This window comes from Salmo salar, chromosome ssa03 (genome assembly GCF_905237065.1).
Source record: "Salmo salar chromosome ssa03, Ssal_v3.1, whole genome shotgun sequence".
Taxonomy (NCBI): Eukaryota; Metazoa; Chordata; class Actinopteri; order Salmoniformes; family Salmonidae; genus Salmo; species Salmo salar.
Window position 1 is genome coordinate 102190983 of NC_059444.1, and position 21776 is coordinate 102212758.

General features: G+C 40.1%; 1 protein-coding gene across 1 annotated transcript in view; it reads right to left on the bottom strand.

The window, feature by feature from the left end:
• LOC123741788 (zinc finger protein 135-like) overlaps positions 1–16828 on the bottom strand; it is a gene marked incomplete at both ends in the record, with an annotated part of 28863 nt that extends 12035 nt beyond the window's left edge. The window contains one exon of the mRNA XM_045715998.1: positions 16117–16828. Coding sequence (XP_045571954.1) covers positions 16117–16828 — 712 coding nt within the window. The remainder of the gene's footprint in view (positions 1–16116) is intronic.
• Between the last annotated feature and the right edge of the window lie 4948 nt (positions 16829–21776).

Below are 21776 nucleotides of genomic sequence, written 5' to 3' on the forward strand. Positions count from 1 at the left end.
AGCTATACAGACCAGTGGTAATGTATCCTACATGTTGGGGGTGATGAGCTTGCTATACAGACCAGTGGTAATGTATCCTACATGTTGGGGATGATGAGATAGCTATACAGACCAGTGGTAATTTATCCTACATGTTGGGGATGATGAGCTAGTGTTAGGGCTGCGTCAATTCAATTCTGGTATCAGAACAAAATTTACCACTAGGCTACTGAATATATTTTCAGCTGTTTATTAATAGAATTAGTCAAGCAGAATAAATGGTAAATGCAATCTTCGTATATACGGGTTCACTGTAACACCTCGCAGGGCAAACAGAGAACTGAAAATGACATCATAAGTTCTTCATTAAATACTCTGACAGAGATAGTTCCCGCTCACTGCTGGCCTGTCAGAGGGAGGATGAGCGTGGTTTAAACTTACTCATCCTATCGTTGGCGTGCAGGCTGGTCCCAGCCTCTAGACGCATCTTTGTTGCCAAGCATAGTTGTCTTCTAGCTTATCTTCATGTGTGTACCCGAGAGTCAGACACCCAAGGACAGTGCCTGTTCTTGTGCCACAGTCATTCTCCCCTCTATCAGTTCCTCACATACACCTGTCCATGAGCGGCCCCACAACCAGGCATTGTGTGTGTGTGTCACGAGTCTACTCAGCCTACACTCCTACTAGCCAGCAACCCTCCAGTTAGTCATGTCTATTATATGTTGCTCAATCTATGTTAATACAATATAAACCTCTTAGTGCATTACAGTCCGTTCATACTTAGGCCTACATCTACTGTAAATGGTAATGCATCACATCTAATAAGTGAAATAAAACCCAACAATCCCCCCTTTTCACACCCGAAGAACATTCCACAATACGACATTTCAGATAAATGTAGGATTCCCCCTTTTGACACCCGCTAGGGTGTCACTCACTAAAATACAATACAAACACTTTTATTAATAGGCAATAACAATAACAAAAACCTTCAGTCCTCCAGCTACACCTAACCTGTACTAGGTTGACTACCAGCCACCCAGGAACTTCAAACCTTCACATAAGGAAAGACAAATAGTACACAGGATAAATTCAGAACATATTATTTAAAAAACGTATAAAAAGAAGACCTTTTTGCGACAGTGGCTACACCTAACATGTATGGGACAGACTTTTTGTCCCAGTACTTAAAATCTTCACATCCACCTGCCACTACATTCAATACATATGAGAACATTTTGGATAAGCTTTATTCAACCACTTCCCCAACAGCAAACCAAGGATCATTCCGGTTGCTCGGACAACTTCTGTAAGATATTTTCTCAAGCAAGGGATTATACAGGCAACACAACACAACAATAATAGGAACACAAGCACTAGGGTCAGAAATCCAGTAACCACCATAGATGTGTACTTACCAAAAAAGGTATTCAGCCAATTCCCCTCGTATTCCCCCGCTACACCCTTCATTTCAGCAGATGGCTTGTCAAGTCCCAGTAGAGCTTTGGTAATGCTACCATCAGGGCTAGTGTTATTAGGGATAAAAGTACAGCATTGTTCACCAAACGTTTTATACACCCCCATTATTAGCCAATATCATATCCAACTCCAATCTATTTTGTCTAGCGGTTCTAGTGGTAGCCTCTAGTTGCTCAGCCATACCTGTCAGTGCAGTGCGAGTATAGTTAACAAATCTCTGTTACACACACATCAGTAAAGAACTCAACCCAGCTTTAGGCGGCTGTATTTTTCCCACAGTACACATACATTCCTTATCAACCTTGCCACCTGTCTTCTAATCTCCTGCCCACTAGCCGTTCCCAGGCCGTTGTTACTCTCCCTAACTTAGGGAGGCTTCTTCTCCTGTTCCGTTCCCAAGGTCGTCTTATCAACTCTGCCCTGCTCATTCTGGTAACAGTGTCTTACTCACACAGTATTGGAATATAGTTTTTAACCCATTATTATAGCTGTATTTCCAATACATTTCAACAGGTTATAAGGTTTCTGAGTGAAATCTTTTAGTCAAACCTTTCATTACATCCACCCGATTGGCTAAATATTTCACAGACATTATAACACATCTATTTTTATTGGATTCAGAAATTTCACACAAAATCAAACTAATTCAGGAAACTCTAAAGATGGTCGCATCTTATCATGGGCTCCTCATAATTGAATGAATCCTCCACCTTGCTCGGCGGTAGGTACTTGTCGTCTCATTGGTCTGAACTTTGACTCGGTCCGTAGCTCACCATCTGCTCCGTTATCCATCTCTCTAGAGTTCTGGTGATTAAACCTCTCGCACATGGGACCAAACAACAACCACACAACCCAAACACACTCATACAGGTGAAAGCAGCCCATAATACAGTTCTTACAACACTTTTCCATTTCCCAAACATGAGCTATATTATCAGAAATGTACGTACAGCAATGAACCTAATCATTCTACCTACACCATCCTCTTTTGCCAGTAACATATCGAGAGTCAGTCTATTTTACCAGGTCATGAGGGGGTGGTGGATAATTGGTCAGAGAACCTCTTTACTGCATCCCCGTTTTCATTCATGACTCTCTGTTGATTATAAAAAAATGTCATTAATCCAATCCACATTTCTATTTATTGTCAACCACCAAAACAATGTAGTGTTAAAGCCTTCACATATTTGATTCATTGCTTTGTATTTATCTGGAACTTCCCTGAGGATGCCAATAGCATCCATCTAGACAGGGCTACTCCCATCCTGGTCAAAACTCATCCTGTGCCTTCTTTAGCCTCCTATAACTGGCCTCTGATGACTCAATCAGAATTTCACATTGAGCTAGCTAAATAAGGCAGGTCGTAGCTAGTGTTTCTATATGGATATAGAAAAGGTATAACATTTTAGATGTGGCTCAAATCATACCTGCATGCTACAGATTGCTGTTGTCATCCACAGATGGAGTCATAATCTGGATCAGAACATTCTAGTGAAAGCCAGGTCCTAACTGAACACTAAATGCTGGCGCTTGATCAATACAACTCACTTAAAAAAGCAAAGGGGAAAAAAGAACAGGACACAATAAAATTAAAATAGTAAAATGTCAGTAGAAAGTCATTGCCCATCCTATTAAGAGTCTGGTTGGACCAATAAACCCAGGGCGCAAGTTCCTAACCACCCTTTGTGGTCATTTCTGTCGTATGCGTCCTTTGCTGGTACTAGCCCACCCTTCATCAGTTATAGGTGCTGTGAGGTTAAGAATTTTCTATTCATCTTTCAAACCTAATTCAGTCACATTAACGATTACTTTCAGCCATTAAAATCATATGAGTTCTCGGTGCCATTCTTGTATCTATAACACTGGTACTCATCAGGAGTTAAGGTGAACCGAGGTGGGTTGGCTGAGTACTTCAATCTGGCCAACCCCAATTCCTGTACAGTTGTCTTCTTTCCCAGGAAATTGTTTAATGTTTACCTTAAATTCTACATCTTGATCTTCTTTGATTCCTTATTCTGTATGTCACTCATCAGTGTATTATATAGTTTATATTTTCATTCTTATAAATGACAACGGTGTCATATGATTAGTACCGGAAGGTGGTGGATCTGAATGTATCAGAAAGATTAGACTATGATGCAGCTCAGAGTCTCTACTCTTCCCAAAAACCGCTAACCCTCTCCTGCCCTTAGTCTCTCTGCTAGGTACCACCCCATACTCACACCTACATTACATTTTAGTCATTTAGCAGACGCTCTTATCCAGAGCGACTTACAGTAGTGAATGCATACATTTCATACATGGCCCCCCGTGGGAATCAAACCCACAACCCTGGCATTGCAAACACCATGCTCTACCAACTGAGCTACAGTTGGCTCTACCAACTGAGCTACCAACTGAGCTACAGCTACCTCTAGGAGCACACACAGTGATGAACGGTCGGGATAGGAAATCTTCGTTAAGGAGGTAACCCCCGGACCCTGTTGGTACTCGGTTCTTCTCCTAACTCTGTGTGTGGTCAGCAGTGCTCATATGTGTACATACCTTCTTGCAGTGGGTAACGTGGACCCAAGTGACTCTCTCAGCTTTTCTAATGGCAAAGGCAGTGGTTTAACAGCACCTGGTATGGGCCTTCCCAACAGGGCTGCTTCCAGTCTTTTCTCCTCAGGGACTGGATCCACACCCAGTCTCCTGGTTGAATTGAGTGAATCACCTTCTCCTGTAATTCACCTGTTGAACACAAAATCTTGGACATACGGGTTTGGTTAACAAACAGTCTTCTCATGTGTCTGTTAGTATTACTTCAACGTCTATGTCTACCTGTTCTGGTATCTCTAACTCTGGCATTCTATAGGCTCTACCTGATTAGCTAAAATGTCATCCATCATTTAAAGAGATCCCAGTAAACCAACTCTAGGGATAATATCTTGACCTCATTTTTTAGTTACCATAATCATGTCCACCAAGTAAGTTGGGAACGCTTCTACCCATTTGCTATACTTATCTATTATTGTTAAACACCCCTTCTTCCCCTCAAATCTAAAATGAAATGTATGCATTCACTACTGCAAGTCGCTCTGGATAAGAGCGTCTGCTAAATGACTAAAATGTAAATGTAAATGTCAATCGGAATAGTTCACTAAGTCCATTTCCAAATGTTGGAATGGATATTCTACAAAAAATGTTTTTGTTTAAGTAATTATCCTTGTTTATCCTAACCTGTTCTATCACCTGCTCTACCATACTCCCCCTATTTATACATGGCTCAAGCCATGTATCAATATTGCTGCATATCTAAACAAATTATCCTTATGTCAGCCCTTCTCTTGTAGGATTGCCCCCTTTCATTTTCCACATGTCCAATTCTCCCTGGGGCATTCACCCTTAGCTACCCTGTAACAATTCTCTGTCAAGTGTCTTATTTAAGATTTATCTGTGCTGCTTTGTATGGTTTTAAATGCCTATGTGCTTGTCTGTGTAAACAGTCATATCTCTTCTTAGCGAATTTACCAAACATAAACTTAAAATCAAAACTAAAATACATGCCAAATGGAGCCGATAGTCTCTCCATGAATTAATATCCTAACTAAGCGACCCAAACTAAATTCTCTTCCTATCTTCTATTCTTATTATGTATTTACTGTCTGTCCCAGTATTATTTCTGTCCTCACCTGTTTATAATTTAACTTTGCTGGTCCGTTGGCTTAGAATATATCCTAATACTTGACATAAGTCTACCATTATTAAACTTATTCAACAACAAAATATAATAATACTATTATATTAATTCCACAGCCTTGTTGTGTTAAATCTCTTCCACTGAATTCAACCACAGCTGACTTCCTAAGGGAAAATAAACGTATCTAGATAATGTAAAAAGTACCCCTAATTATCAAACGATATTCACATAACATAATCAGATCAAAATTATTAATCTAAACTACTCCACAAAGAAAAATTATTGTACCCTTATCGTCATTCTGTCTTCTCATTGGTTCAAATTGTCAATTGTGTCTAAGAACTTTAACTCCATCATAATTATCAGTTCTACAAATTTCCTTAAAGTCAGTATCACAAATGACCTTAAATTCACCATCCAAATGGCTTTTCAATGTGGCTGATCAGACCACACAGGGAAGCCACTAGAGGGGTCAAAAGTCATACCACCCTTTCAGAACCGTGTTTCTTACTACATTAGACAAATGAAAGCTAAGAACTTTATCTACATTTTGTATCCCAGGTTCCCAGGACATTCCCTATCAAAAGAATTTCACGTGTTTAATTAAAACTCAGAAAATAAAACTTAAACGATTCCATGGGTGTATAACTTCTAAGATTCCATGTGTGTATACCCCTTTAAGATATCCTGTCCCTAGGAATTTGAAACGCTCCTTTTTCCAGAAAATACAACCACTTGGTCAGCATTTCATCCTACTACACCGATTCAAAAACCCAAACGTTGACTACAATAAAACCTAATGATACTTATAATTCCATTGTACTCCCCCCAATCATTAGTTTTAAACTTAATTGAACATGCGCTACCCTTGGATACAATATTTTACTTCAATCTATGAAACCCCATATTTTAACGTACTACTTGACTAATTTAACCCAAGATTGCTTAAAACCTTAAAGCCCCTTCAGTTTGTCTGCAAACCGGCCCATTCTGTTTGCTAGGAATACCCTGCCATTATACACAACTGTGTTTAATGTGCACCGTCCCTGTAAAAATAAAATTAACTCCACCTTTAATTCACTTTAATGACTTGATATTTTTCCATGCAATGTTCAATTCACCGGTGTTACTAAACAATCAATACCACGACTCAATAACCAGAATTTATCACAAAACTTTTACGATTCCATTATTCAGACCAGAATCGCTTCCAGCCACATACTCATAGGAATAAAATATTACCTATTTTCAAACAGCGTTCTGCCTTTCCTCTATCGCAAGATTAATACCAATGTTACAACTGTATCTCTCGTTTGGCTTCACACTTATGAAATGTCTATGACCTTAAATGTAACATGTAAATCGCCAAATTTATAAAATACTGAGTACAACTTAATACTACTCCCTTCAAACCTATCCGCTCATTATAATTCATTAGATTTCGGTAACTGTCGCTTCAATTTAAACTAAACAAGCCATCAAAATGTTTGGTTTATACCTTAACAACCACTAACAACCGTACCTTTCCAGGCAAAACACACCAACAGTTGAATAACAATCAGCACCTACATTTTTTATCCACTGATGCATAGGCTGAGAAGCGAACCCGAGTCTCCCGCATGGCAGGCGAGACTTCTACCACAGAACCACCAACGCGCTATTGAACTGATGGACACTCCTCGCAAATAACCGTATTTATCAATGTCTGTAGTCGTACAATAAGGCACGTACTATCGATACAATTTCCAGAATATTGCCCTAATGTAAACGTCTAAGCCTTTCCCATGCGACCGTTGACTCTGCCTCTCTCTCCTTCTACACTTGCCTTCTTCTGCGGGCTCCAGACAGCCACACCCTGGCTATGTCTAACCCTCGACATGCTGTTTCCCTGTCTTGTCCCCACATACCTTATGCATCTTTCTTACCATTAGTACCAACTTTTCCACATCCAAACTTCCATCAAATTCATACTTCCTTCTCCACATTGGACCGAAATAAATATTTATTTTATAACATTTAACTCCATGTATCGCTCATCTCCCGTTAATTCCTGCACCTCCTTTAAGGTGTTTGTTTGTTAAATTACTATCGTAGTTATTCTGCTCCTTTTCCCACTCTAGAATTTTTAGAAGGAGTATTCGTATGAATCTTAAATTATATTTTATTCTATGTGGTTTTTTTAAAACTATGATTCAATTACAATCTGTGTGTACTTGCTATTGATCTCTATGTGTGTGCTGTATTTTCCTTTGTCCATGTCCTATTGGTAATTTCCTCTAGGATCCCAGAATAATTTCTTTCATGACTTTTGATAGATCCATTAGGTCTCACATGTATATGGCTTTTGACCCTCTTATCCATCTCACACGCAATTATCCTCTTACCCCTGTGGAAACTTCCCAATGTGTCTATGTGTTGCAATATCTCCTTTATTCTACACCTAATTTGGACATATAATTTTATCTTCAAACTTCTATTATGCTATCCTTCCCTTGCCTTTAAGTTCCTAATTTATTAGCCCCCTTTTATCTCACCTACAACCTCACCTCCTTTCCTAAGAATTACTCCGCTCGAACCCTTAATGTTACGGATCTTGCCGGTCACCCAGTATTCTATATAAAATTTCCCGATCCTTGCCGGGGTAATTCCTCGAACCTAATCGTACCCTACGTTACGAATCTTGCCGATACCAATTACTAAACCAATTATTCCCTATATCTTCGAACCTAATCGTACCCTCGAAGTTACGAATCTTGCCGAAAGATTTCAGTATTCTCCCTGAACCTAACCGCACCTTTGTTTTCACAAATCTTTCCAGTGGACCAATACTCTATGGTACCATGGTACTAACAACACATTCACCACAGGTTTGCATGTCACATTTACATTTAAGTCATTTAGCAGACGCTCTTATCCAGAGCGACTTACAAATTGGAATTGGAACTCACAATTATGACTCTATAATATTTCTTATCTACTCATAATAATTCATAATTTGGTTCACTTACATCGAACAGGTGCTTCACAAAATGAATTTGGTTAAAGCCAATATGCAGATCTTTAGTTATTATAACAATAGGTGTCTGCTTACCTGTTTTTAGTTGTCCGGACTCTTTGTGAAGCACACCGTTCCACGATAGCGATGTCCAATTGGCTGATCAATACTCAGCGAAGTCCCTTTACCAGATCACGTCGGGGTCACCATGTTAGGTCGCGTCAATTCGAATCTGGTATCAGAACAAAATAGTCAGCACATGGTAACTTCTGATTTCTTTGTACTTTAATTAATGCAAACACTTGAAGGGTAAATAGGTGGTTCGTATATACGGGCTCCCTGTAACACCTCGCAGGGCAAAACAGAGAACTGAGTTTCACATCCTTTGCTTTTCATTAAATACTCTGACAGAGATAGTTCCCGCTCACTGCTGGCCTGTCAGAGGGAGGATGAGCGTGGTTTAAACTTACTCATCCTATCGTTGGCGTGCAGGTTGGTCCCAACCTCGAGACGCCTCCTGTTGCCGGGCGTAGTTATTATCTTTGGCAGTCGATTTATCTTGTGACTGCACAATGCACAGTTCTCTAAAACCCCGACACCCCTCCGCATATACATTTCACCCATATCCTGCCCTTATCTTTTAACAAGCTCTTCCATATCCCTGATTTACAGCATCTGCATTCTTTCCATATGACTCAACATCCCATGAGCCCCTTCCTCTCACACAGCAGTATGCTCTTATCATATAGAGTATAAACTTAATATTATAGCATAGCTTCTTTGTTATATTATTTAGGTTATGCAAACAAATAGTTGGTCAAACCCTAACACTCACAAGGGGGCATAACGTTACATGTACAATACTATCCCATTTTGGAAACGTTACATGGACAATACTATCCCATTTTGGAAACGTTACATGTACAATACTATCCCATTTTGGAAACGTTACATGGACAATACTATCCCATTTTGGAGACGTTACATGGACAATACTATCCAATTTTGGAAACGTTACATGTACAATACTATCCCATTTTGGAAACGTTACATGGACAATACTATCCCATTTTGGAGACGTTACATGGACAATACTATCCAATTTTGGAAACGATACATGTACAATACTATCCCATTTTGGAAACGTTACATGTACAATACTATCCCATTTTGGTAACGTTACATGTACAATACTATCCCATTTTGGAAACGTTACATGGACAATACTATCCCATTTTGGAAACGTTACATGTACAATACTATCCCATTTTGGAAACGTTACATGTCCGCCCCCTTGTGGAGGGAAATTAATATCTTAGATGGTAGCTGTAGATGGGTTTCGAATGCATAATGGTATTAATACAGTGTCTAGACTACCTCTTTTGTATAAATGCCCTTCAGAATCCAAACACAGTATTGCCACGCAGCAAAATGTTGCGTATAATCTTTCAAGTCAGCCTGATAAAATATTGAACAATTTGTGTACAAAGATATCTTGAAATGTGATATTAGGGCTGTATGGCAGTACTGTTACTGTATGGCAGTACTGTATTGGCTAGTGCTTTCTCCAATATGTTCTTCTATTTTACATGCAATTGTATGTCGATGCCATTTATCTTTCAATATTTATTTAATATATATATGTTTTAATGCTTGTAAGACTATTCTTTGACACATTTTCTCTTCCTTTGAAATTCTTATAGGACAGAACATGGACACAATGCAATTGGGATCAAGAAGAAGGTACAGATATGTTGTAGGACAGCTGCATTGAAGTGTACATTTAACCTACATAGCAGTCAATACAAACTGACATCTATTAGCATACAAATGTGTGCAAATGATCTTCTCAGAAATGAATCAAGTCCATGGAATGGATATAGACAAAAATATAATTCAAGGACTATCAGAGGTAGAGAGGCGAGGCAGGGGTGAGGACATCATCCTGCTATTTTGACAGTCCCTGAAGGACAATACAGAAGAGGGATTTGCTCTTATTCCTTCCCTTTCTCTAATGAATTTTCTAGTAAAATTAGCAAGTGTAGTAAGATCATTGCTTTACTTTACTAGGACTGGAGACCACAGCAGTGATTCTGCTCTTGCCCTACCTCTTCAATGAGGACCCGAGTGGCCTTTATGTCCGTGACAAGGTATGCCTATGCACCAATCATCTGTTTCTTCATAAACATAGGTGTGCATGCTTATATAAAACTACAGCTGAACATTTGTTATGTGCTTTGTTAATTGTTTGTGTATTAATCTTTTCTTACTTTTGTTGACACAGATTTCACCGCTCTTCACTCCTTTACTGCACATCGGTGGAAATCCATTTCACCATGAGAGTGAAATCCCGCTGGCCTTTGATGGGGAGAACATCCAGGCCCTCGAGGACGTCCCCATGGGACTTGGGGCTCTGCTACGGCTGGATTTTTTATTTTCCCTTCAATTTCCCAAAAATTTCAGAAAAACACTTATGTTCTTTAGTTAATGTGTTCTGGGGATAAGAGAAGTTGGGGTGAAGTTACCAGGGCATATATATATTATACACACATACAATTCAACATATTTTAATATATTCACAGAATCCATATTAAACATAAGAAATTCTCAGGTAGTCACGACAACCATTCCATTAGCTTTTTCAGGGACTCTCCATAGCAACGAAGCAGCTCTCCAAACATCCTCCCAGCAGAACCAAAAATAAACTTTAGTTTCCCAGACAATGACCATGGGATCCTCAACGGTTCTCTAACCTCCCAGAGACCACGGCAAAATCAAGCCTCCCAGGAACTATAGACCTTCCGCTGCTTTCTAAAATATCATCCCGCTCTCAATACCACCCCAGTTTGTATATGTTACCATCTAGACGTCAGATTAAGACTCATTTCCACATTCACACAACTCTCATATCACAGTCACACAATGCTATTCCCAAACAAACCTAATCAATTAGTTGTTTTCCAACAATATTTTAACCTGCAGGAATATTTTCACATTTCTATGTCATGGTTAGTTCCTAGGATAATGTAACTCATACATTTACATATTTCAATACTTCTAAAATGGTGTCCAGGTTTAAAATAATTACAGGTTTAAAACAATTACAGGTGCACCTTACTATCTTATACTATATCATAAATAGTCTTAACTAGGAAACACAGATTCTAGTTTTCATTCAGTTCACAGATGGCTGGCTGGGCCCTGTTTACACCTCCACACAGGAGTACACACTCAGAGCCTACTGACTGGGCCCTGTTTACACCTCCAAGGTGCCCCCCTCACACAGGAATACACACTCAGAGCCTACTGACTGGGCCCTGTTTCCACCTCCACACAGGAATACACACTCAGAGCCTCCTGACTGGGCCCTGTTTACACCTCCAAGGTGCCCCCCTCACACAGGAATACACACTCAGAGCCTCCTGACTGGGCCCTGTTTACACCTCCACACAGGAATACACACTCAGAGCCTACTGACTGGGCCCTGTTTCCACCTCCACACAGGAGTACACACTCAGAGCCTCCTGACTGGGCCCTGTTTACACCTCCACACAGGAATACACACTCAGAGCCTCCTGACTGGGCCCTGTTTACACCTCCACACAGGAATACACACTCAGAGCCTACTGACTGGGCCCTGTTTACACCTCCACACAGGAATGCACACTCAGAGCCTCCTGACTGGGCCCTGTTTACACCTCCACACAGGAATACACACTCAGAGCCTACTGACTGGGCCCTGTTTCCACCTCCACACAGGAGTACACACTCAGAGCCTCCTGACTGGGCCCTGTTTACACCTCCACACAGGAACACACTCAGAGCCTCCTGACTGGGCCCTGTTTACACCTCCACACAGGAACACACTCAGAGCTTACGAGGATTTTCTAAAAACTCAACTTTACGTGTTTCGCTCACCTCTCTTTTTTTTTTTTTAAACTACGTTTGAGATGTGGTATCCACTCGGCTCGCTGCCTCTCAGATCGAAGGTGGGTCCATCTGCTCCGTTCCTGAAGTGTGGTCTCCCTGAGATCCCAAGTTTGAGGGATCCCTCGTGCACCATTTACCCAGGTCGTCAGGAGCCAGGTCATTGACCCAGGTCGTCAGGAGTCAGGTCATTTACCCAGGTCGTCAGGAGCCAGGTCATTGACCCAGGTCGTCAGGAGTCAGGTCATTTACCCAGGTCGTCAGGAGTCAGGTCATTGACCCAGGTCATCAGGTCATTTACCCAGGTCGTCAGGTCATTTACCCAGGTCGTCAGGAGTCAGGTCATTTACCCAGGTCGTCAGGAGTCAGGTCATTTACCCAGGTCGTCAGGAGCCAGGTCATTGACCCAGGTCATCAGGTCATTTACCCAGGTCGTCAGGTCATTTACCCAGGTTGTCAGGAGTCAGGTCATTTACCCAGGTCGTCAGGAGTCAGGTCATTTACCCAGGTCGTCAGGTCATTTACCCAGGTCATCAGGAGTCAGGTCGTTGACCCAGGTCGTCAGGTCATTTACCCAGGTCGTCAAGAGTCAGGTCATTTACCCAGGTCATCAGGAGCCAGGTCATGTACCCAGGTCGTCAGGTCATTTACCCAGGTCATCAGGAGCCAGGTCATTGACCCAGGTCGTCAGGTCATTTACCCAGGTCGTCAGGAGTCAGGTCATTTACCCAGGTCATCAGGAGCCAGGTCATTTACCCAGGTCGTCAGGTCATTTACCCAGGTCCTCAGGAGACAGGTCATTTACCCAGGTCATCAGGAGCCAGGTCATTTACCCAGGTCATCAGGTCATTTACCCAGGTCATCAGGAGCCAGGTCATTTACCCAGGTCATCAGGTCATTTACGCAGGTCGTCAGGTCATTTACCCAGGTCATCAGGAGCCAGGTCATTTACCCAGGTCATCAGGAGCCAGGTCATTTACCCAGGTCATCAGGTCATTTACCCAGGTCATCAGGTCATTTACCCAGGTCACCAGGAGCCAGGTCATTTACCCAGGTCGTCAGGAGTCAGGTCATTTACCCAGGTCATCAGGAGCCAGGTCATTTACCCAGGTCATCAGGTCATTTACCCAGGTCATCAGGTCATTTACCCAGGTCATCAGGTCATTTACCCAGGTCGTCAGGAGTCAGGTCCTTTACCCAGGTCATCAGGTCATTTACCAGGTGCGTCAGGAGTCAGGTCATTTACCAGGTCGTCAGGAGTCAGGTCCTTTACCCAGGTCGTCAGGAGCCAAGTGAAGATTCACATCCCCATTGCCAAATGTGGTGGTTCATTTCTTTAATATCAATTGAGGAGACAAACTTATCACACAAGTCAGAGTTATTCTTAAACTAAATCTTTATTCACTTATAAGGGAGCAGGTCAATATAACGTACACATATAAAGTGAATCAATTGGGTGCCCTACGATAATGATGGCTGGTGGACCCACGGGACAAAAGTACAAAGGTCTTTTATAGCCCTTTCAACCTACATGACGAACAACAGATGTATAGAACGGGTCACAAGGTTAAGATTTGTAAGAAAGATACTTATAATTCTCAGCAGACAGTATCTGCTGTAAAAACAGTACTCTTTGTGTAGAGACCAGGGTCTGGCCCTGGGGTCATCTCTCCCTGGTACCATATAGAACAGAAACATTAACTCATGCTCTGGAATGTGGTCTCTTTAGGTTTTATCACCCAAAAGACATTGTAAATCTCCTGACAGTGTTTTCTCCCAGAGGCCCATCCTCAGTAGAACACAGACACAATAGTTCTAAGAACCCTCTATTCTGTTGCATAAAACAACCATTTGATGCAATAAAAGTATTATAACAATGTTGCAGTTTTGCTCTCTCAGTGTCCACTGAAAGTTGACTAGTAACAACAACTGGGACCTAAAAGACACCCACCATGAGACCCACTAAATCTGCCCAAGAAGAGACAAACAGAAGAAAAACCCACACCAAACTTAAAGACAGGAAGCAAACCAAAAAGGTGGAGCAACTAAAGGTGTTGACTCTCCACATGTATCAAGACAACTGGAGCACTGGACCAGACACTCTTAAATAGAACCTGGACCAGCTCAGGTGAAACACCTTCCCACTAACGAGATGGACAAGCCAGCACAGGTGTAACACATACTGACTAACGAGGTGACACCAATCAGTGCGTCCTACGTGCTAACGAGCTAGACGGGCTAACGAGCTAGACGTGGTAACGAGCTAGACGTGCTAACGAGCTAGACGGGCTAACGAGCTAGACGTGCTAACGAGCTAGACGTGCTAACGAGCTAGACGGGCTAACGAGCTAGACGTGCTAACGAGCTAGACGTGCTAACGAGCTATACATGCTAACGAGCTAGACGGGCTAACGAGCTATACATGCTAACGAGCTAGACGGGCTAACGAGCTAGACGTGCTAACGAGCTAGACGTGCTAACGAGCTAGACGTGCTAACGAGCTAGACGTGCTAAAGTCCAACCTCAAAACAAAATGGAAAAACCAAAGACTAACACCTTAATAGAATGCTTACCACCAACAGAAAACAACTTCCATTTCTCATTATAATCAACTACAATGCTTCACCTTCTACAATATAAACATGGTGTCTACTGGCTGTCAACAATTAAAAACAACAAGAAAAAAACCCTAAAACGCTTCTGGAACACATTTTTTATATTTTTTTCCCCAATAGCTTCTAGAACTCTGGTCCCCTTGGAACGAAAAATACGGAAAAGAATAAGAGATAAAACTCATCGCCAAAAAAACAGTCAAAATAAATTGTAATCAATGGCACTGGCTAACGCAAAACTTATTAACTGCCCACAATCAGCAACCAAGTTGTCCTTACCAGGGACATGTCTCATTTCGAGCTTCTCTCTCTTCTCAGGGTTCACTAAATAGGCATGTTGTTGGATCGGGGCCCAGTCCCCAATGTCATGCTCTAGTACATTTGGGTTGGCACATCTGAGAATGAACCCTGATATTCTAATAGCAGGGCAACAATGTCAATATAATTGTACCAAAAATTGTCAGTTGGTTGCATAAATAAATATTTGGTTGCATAGTCCTTTTTTCAAGGTATTTTCAATGACATTTTTCTAGGTGGGATAGCCCCGATGTCAAAACACAGTTTTAACATGTACAAATCAATAACCAATATGCAGAAACAGTTTGTGATAAATTGAAAACCTAAACATAACATGTGCTACATACACAAACATCTGCCACAATAATCATATTACTTTTTAAAAACAAGCTCCTTATAAACTGCACAAGCACCAGAAACACTGTTGTTTTGACAAGTAGCAATAAATCACTGATATCGATTAAGGGTGAAATCAGGTTGTACGTGATGTTGAAACTAACACAACTAAAAAAACACATGGAAATGGGAGATGTCTTTTACCTCACTGATTAGAGGACAACCAGCAGAAGACAGTCAGCTACATTTTGGAGTGAAACATTTAAATGTAGGGGTCGCTAAACAAAGGAACACAACATTTATGTCATCACTCATCGATATCATGTTGAAATCAATTGTGTGAGAGGAGGGAGATGAGGTTGCACGTCCTGTTAAACTAACAGCTCAAAATCCACATGGAATATGGGAGTAATGTGTACATCCCTGGTTAGAGGACAATTTGTAGAAAACAGATAGCTACATTTTGAAGTGTTGCATTTTGATTCCAGTGGGTCACCAACATGGTAAGTATAACACAACTCTTTTTTTGTTAGTCACTTTTTGTTAAATCACATAAATAGTAACTCTTCCATTTCAGAGCCTGGATTTTCCCCCTGAGGCTAATATCCATATCATGTTGAAATCAATAGAACAGGGGACAAACGTTTAGGGTTCTACATTGTGACATCATTAAAATACTCCTACTACAATGTTAAAACATTCTACATTGTGACATATCATTGATATCATGAAACAACTCCTTCATGTATTTTCTGATGTTTGATCAGATGTCTTTTATCAGAGTATCTCTTGTCACATTGACCACAGTTAAAGTTTCTCTCCTGTGTGTGTTCTCTTGTGTTGAGTCAGATGTCCAGATTGACCAAAACTCTTCCCACATTGATCACACCTATAAGGTTTCTCTCCTGTGTGTATTCTCTGGTGTAGAGTCAGAGAGCCAGATCGACCAAAACTCTTCCCACATTGATCACACCTATAAGGTTTCTCTCCTGTGTGTATTCTCTGGTGTAGAGTCAGAGAGCCAGATTGACTAAAACTCTTCCCACATTGATCACAGCTATAAGATTTCTCTCCTGTGTGTATTCTCTGGTGTAGAGTCAGAGAGCCAGATTGACTAAAACTCTTCCCACATTGATCACAGCTATAAGATTTCTCTCCTGTGTGTGTTCTCTGGTGTAGAGTCAGACTGCGAGATGCAGCAAAACTCTTCCCACATTGACCACAGATATAAGATTTCTCTCCTGTGTGTATTCTCTGGTGTGATACCAGATGGCCAGATTGACCAAAACACTTCCCACATTGATCACACCTATAAGGTTTCTCTCCTGTGTGTGTTCTCTGGTGTTGAGTCAGAGAGTCAGATCGACCAAAACTCTTCCCACATTGACCACAGCTACAAGGTTTCTCTCCTGTGTGTGTTCTCTGGTGTGATATCAGATGGCCAGATTGACTAAAACTCTTCCCACATTGATCACAGCTATAAGGTTTCTCTCCTGTGTGTGTTCTCTGATGAATTTTAATGCCTGATGAGGTGAATCTCTTCCCACAGTCAGAGCAGCAGTGAGTTCTCTTCCCTGTGGATCTCTGCAGGTGTTTATTGAGGTGTTCTAATGTGGAGAGACTCTTCTCTGCCTCTTCAGCATCATGATGTTGTTGAGGCTCCCCAGAGGATCCACGATAGTTAAGTATCTCTCCTGTGTGAACAACAAAGTCAGACAGATGATTAAAGGCCCACAACAGCGGTAATCCACCGTAAAAGGTGATGCCAACAGCGGAGCCATGATGTTGGACAACAATTGACGTCTGTAATGAATGTTAAAATTGTTGGACAAATGTCTTAAAATGAGCAAGAATAGTCATATTTTGTCTTGTTTTCACATTAGTAGTAACATCGATGATTGTAGGCTAGAAATAAGTTATTCATGTTGTTGAAACTCTAAGCAGTGTGCCAGACGACTTTTGGTCTCCAATAAAGGCCTTTTTCTGTGTTTGCTAAAATTGCGGCACGAGGGCAATTTGATTGCAGAAACTCCTCCCTGCTAATGAGGAAACCACTAGTTATGGATGTAGTATATCTGGTAATGAGGAAACCACTAGTTATGGATGTAGTATATCTGGTAATGAGGAAACCACTAGTTATGGATGTAGTATATCTGGTAATGAGGAAACCACTAGTTATGGATGTAGTATATCTGGTAATGAGGAAACCACTAGTTATGGATGTAGTATATCTGGTAATGAGGAAACCACTAGTTATGGATGTAGTATATCTGGTAATGAGGAAACCACTAGTTATGGATGTAGTATATCTGGTAATGAGGAAACCACTAGTTATGGATGTAGTATATCTGGTAATGAGGAAACCACTAGTTATGGATGTAGTATATCTGGTAATGAGGAAACTACTAGTTATGGATATAGTATATCTGGTAATGAGGAAACCACTAGTTATGGATGTAGTATATCTGGTAATGAGGAAACCACTAGTTATGGATGTAGTATATCTGGTAATGAGGAAACCACTAGTTATGGATGTAGTATATCTGGTAATGAGGAAACCACTAGTTATGGATGTAGTATATCTGGTAATGAGGAAACCACTAGTTATGGATATAGTATATCTGGTAATGAGGAAACCACTAGTTATGGATGTAGTATATCTGGTAATGAGGAAACCACTAGTTATGGATGTAGTATATCTGGTAATGAGGAAACCACTAGTTATGGATGTAGTATATCTGCCTGGAGCAAAAATGGTGAGCAACCTCCATTACCAGGTTGCTTATGAGTTCATTTCACACTACTTTGGATTATAATTGTAAGGCTCGTTTGAATGTCCTGCTTAATATAATGTTTGTGTCGTCATCGCAAATCAACCACTTTGTACGTAAAAAACACTTCAACCAGTAAAATGCTCTTTGGCTTTTCCATCAGCCTGACAATGAGGGTTTGTACAGTGTTTGCCAAATTGGCCCATAACTTCACCTAACAACAAACATACCTATGTAATGAACGAAGCACTTTGGTTGTTGTTGCATGACATACATAGTGTCCTCTAGGACCCATAACAATAACATAGACCTACTGTAGGACCCATAACTTCACCTAACAATAACATAGACCTACTGTAGGACCCATAACTTCACCTAACAACAAATATAGGAAAATATCTCTGTGTGTTGTACAATAGCCTATCCATCAAGGAACAGGTCTCTACACATTATGAGCTAAGTATCTCTGTTTCCAAACAGACTAACGAGACCCTACAGTAAATCAAGTAGACAATAACACTTTATAAACATACATTTGTTAGGGATGTTGGATCCAACATGGAGAACGGCATAACTGTCTTTACCAGAGTAATGAATGAAGAAGCACTTTGGTTGTTGTTGCATGTCCTGATGTTTGTCATGTGACTGTCATTCAGAAAATGATTTCCTGGATCAGCTGATGATAGTTGAACATGTGACTGTAACTAAACAGCTACAGTATTATGAATTATGTGTAATTATTGAAGAACCACATTAATGACAGTATCCATTTGGGTGTTGTCAATAAAGTTACTATATATATATTACCTTTATTTAACCAGGTAGGCCAGTTGAGAACAAGTTCTCAAAATGGTTTGTGTCCCTGTTTTATTAGATAGTACTCACTGTATTTACTGGTGTTAATCAGATCAATGTCCCTGTTTTATTAGATAGTACTGACTGTATTTACTGGTGTTAATCAGATCAATGTCCCTGTTTTATTAGATAGTACTCACTGTATTTACTGGTGTTAATCAGATCAATGTCCCTGTTTTATAAGATAGTACTCATTGTATTTACTGGTGTTAATCAGATCAATGTCCCTGTTTTATTAGATAGTACTCACTGTATTTACTGGTGTTAATCAGATCAATGTCCCTGTTTTATAAGATAGTACTCACTGTATTTACTGGTGTTAATCAGATCAATGTCCCTGTTTTATAAGATAGTACTCACTGTATTTACTGGTGTTAATCAGATCAATGTCCCTGTTTTATTAGATAGTACTCACTGTATTTACTGGTGTTAACCAGATCAATGTCCCTGTTTTATTAGATAGTACTCACTGTATTTACTGGTGTTAATCAGATCAATGTCCCTGTTTTATTAGATAGTACTCACTGTATTTACTGGTGTTAATCAGATCAATGTCCCTGTTTTATTAGATAGTACTCACTGTATTTACTGGTGTTAATCAGATCAATGGCCCTGTTTTATTAGATAGTACTCACTGTATTTACTAATGTTAATCAGTTCTCCAGTCTTCTCTTCATCATTGACAGTAATTGACCCCTCTTCAGCCTTAATTTCAAAAACGTCTTCATCTTCTTTCACTTCATCCTCCACTCCAAAAACTGCATCTTCCTCCTCTTCTTTCACAGTAACATCCTCCTCCTCTTTCACTCTGAAGGCGTCTTCCTCTTCTTTCACTGTAACGTCTTTCTCTTCTTCTTTCACTGTAACAGCTTCACCCTCTACTTGTTTTTGTATTGTAACAGCCTCCTCTTCCTCCTCCTCTTTGACGAGAGCTTCTTTCTCCGTCCAGCAGACCTCCTCTTCTTTAGCAGGAGAGTAGCTTAGTGAACTCATGGTCGGAGATAATAGCTAGTTAGCATTAGCGACTAGACTAGTGCTAATTTAACCAGCCAGCTAGTTGACTTACAACGTAAATATTAAATTTAATGGGGTAGCTAGTTGTTTCCACATAAGTATGTTTAAAGCAAAATGGCAATTAAACCACGAAATTGTCTAAAGAACTTGATTGTGCCGACTTTGTCGGCTAGCGAGCTACCGAGGTGGCTGCAGTTGTTGAAGAAGAGTTCCGTCCACTAGATTATACGTCACACTAGAAACATCGCCTGAAAGACACATATCGCCATCTGTTGTCTGGAGGGAGGAAACGCAGTTGAGGAGGGAAAACTATTTTTATTCTTCATTGAATTATAATATTATAAAGCAGTTTAGGGAAACGTTTTTTTCCTCTCCATTAAATATGAATATTATATCAACACGTACAAAGAGCAACAAGTGTTGTTTGATTAGTTCAGTTTTTATGAGAATTTAAAACAAACTTAACCTCTACTCCACATCTGTATTTCTGATTCAGTCAAATAACTAGATATCAAAATAAGCACCTAGTTATTGATACCCTTGATAAAGATGAGCTAAAATTACTGTATAAAATAAATAAATAAACTTTACCCACAACCAGGATATTTTAGCCCAAAACCTGGTTACCTCTCTGCTAGGAGGCTGAAACTTGGCCATAAGAGGATCTTCCAGCAAGACACATCAACATCCACAAAGAAATGGTTAATTGGGCACAAAAATCAACATTTTTAATGGCCATCTCAGTCTTCGGACTTGAACTCCATTGAAAACCTGTGGTTTGAATTGAACAGGGCAGTCCACAAGCGCAGACTAAATAAATCAAGGACATGGAGAGATTCTGTATGGAGGAAGGGTCTAAGATCCCACCCAATGTGTTCTCTAATCTCATTAAACATTTCAGTGTCGTTATCCTCCCAAGGGGAGGGTGCTGGAGTATTGAAAACATGGGAGGCAATAATTCAGACCCCAGCCTTTTGAGAATTACATGTTAAACTAAATCTCTTTCTCTGAGCAATTCTATTAGTATAAAATAATATAATTTCTTTATTTTTTACATACAATATAGCTCAGTATTTTAATTATTTATTTAATAGAGTCGTTTATCTCATCTTTATCAAGGGTGTCAACAATTTTGTCCCCCACTGACCTCCATACTGCTGCTACATGATGTAACAATACATCATGTAGATGTATATAATGAACAGACTAGGTCTATACTGCTCCTACATGGTGTAACAATACATCATGTAGATGTATATAATGAACAGACTAGGTCTATACTGCTCCTACATGGTGTAACAATATATCATGTGGATGTATATAATGAACAGACTAGGTCTATACTGCTCCTACATGGTGTAACAATACATCATGTAGATGTATATAATGAACAGACTAGGTCTATACTGCTCCTACATGGTGTAACAATACATCATGTAGATGTATATAATGAACAGACTAGGTCTATACTGCTCCTACATGGTGTAACAATACATCATGTAGATGTATATAATGAACAGACTAGGTCTATACTGCTCCTAAATGGTGTAACAAAACATCATGTAGATGTATATAATGAACAGACTAGGTCTATACTGCTCCTACATGGTGTAACTATACATCATGTAGATGTATATAATGAACAGACTAGGTCTATACTGCTCCTACATGGTGTAACAATACATCATGTAGATATACATAATGAACAGACTAGGTCTATACTGCTCCTACATGGTGTAACAATACATCATGTAGATGTATATAATGAACAGACTAGGTCTATACTGCTCCTACATGGTGTAACAATACATCATGTAGATGTATATAATGAA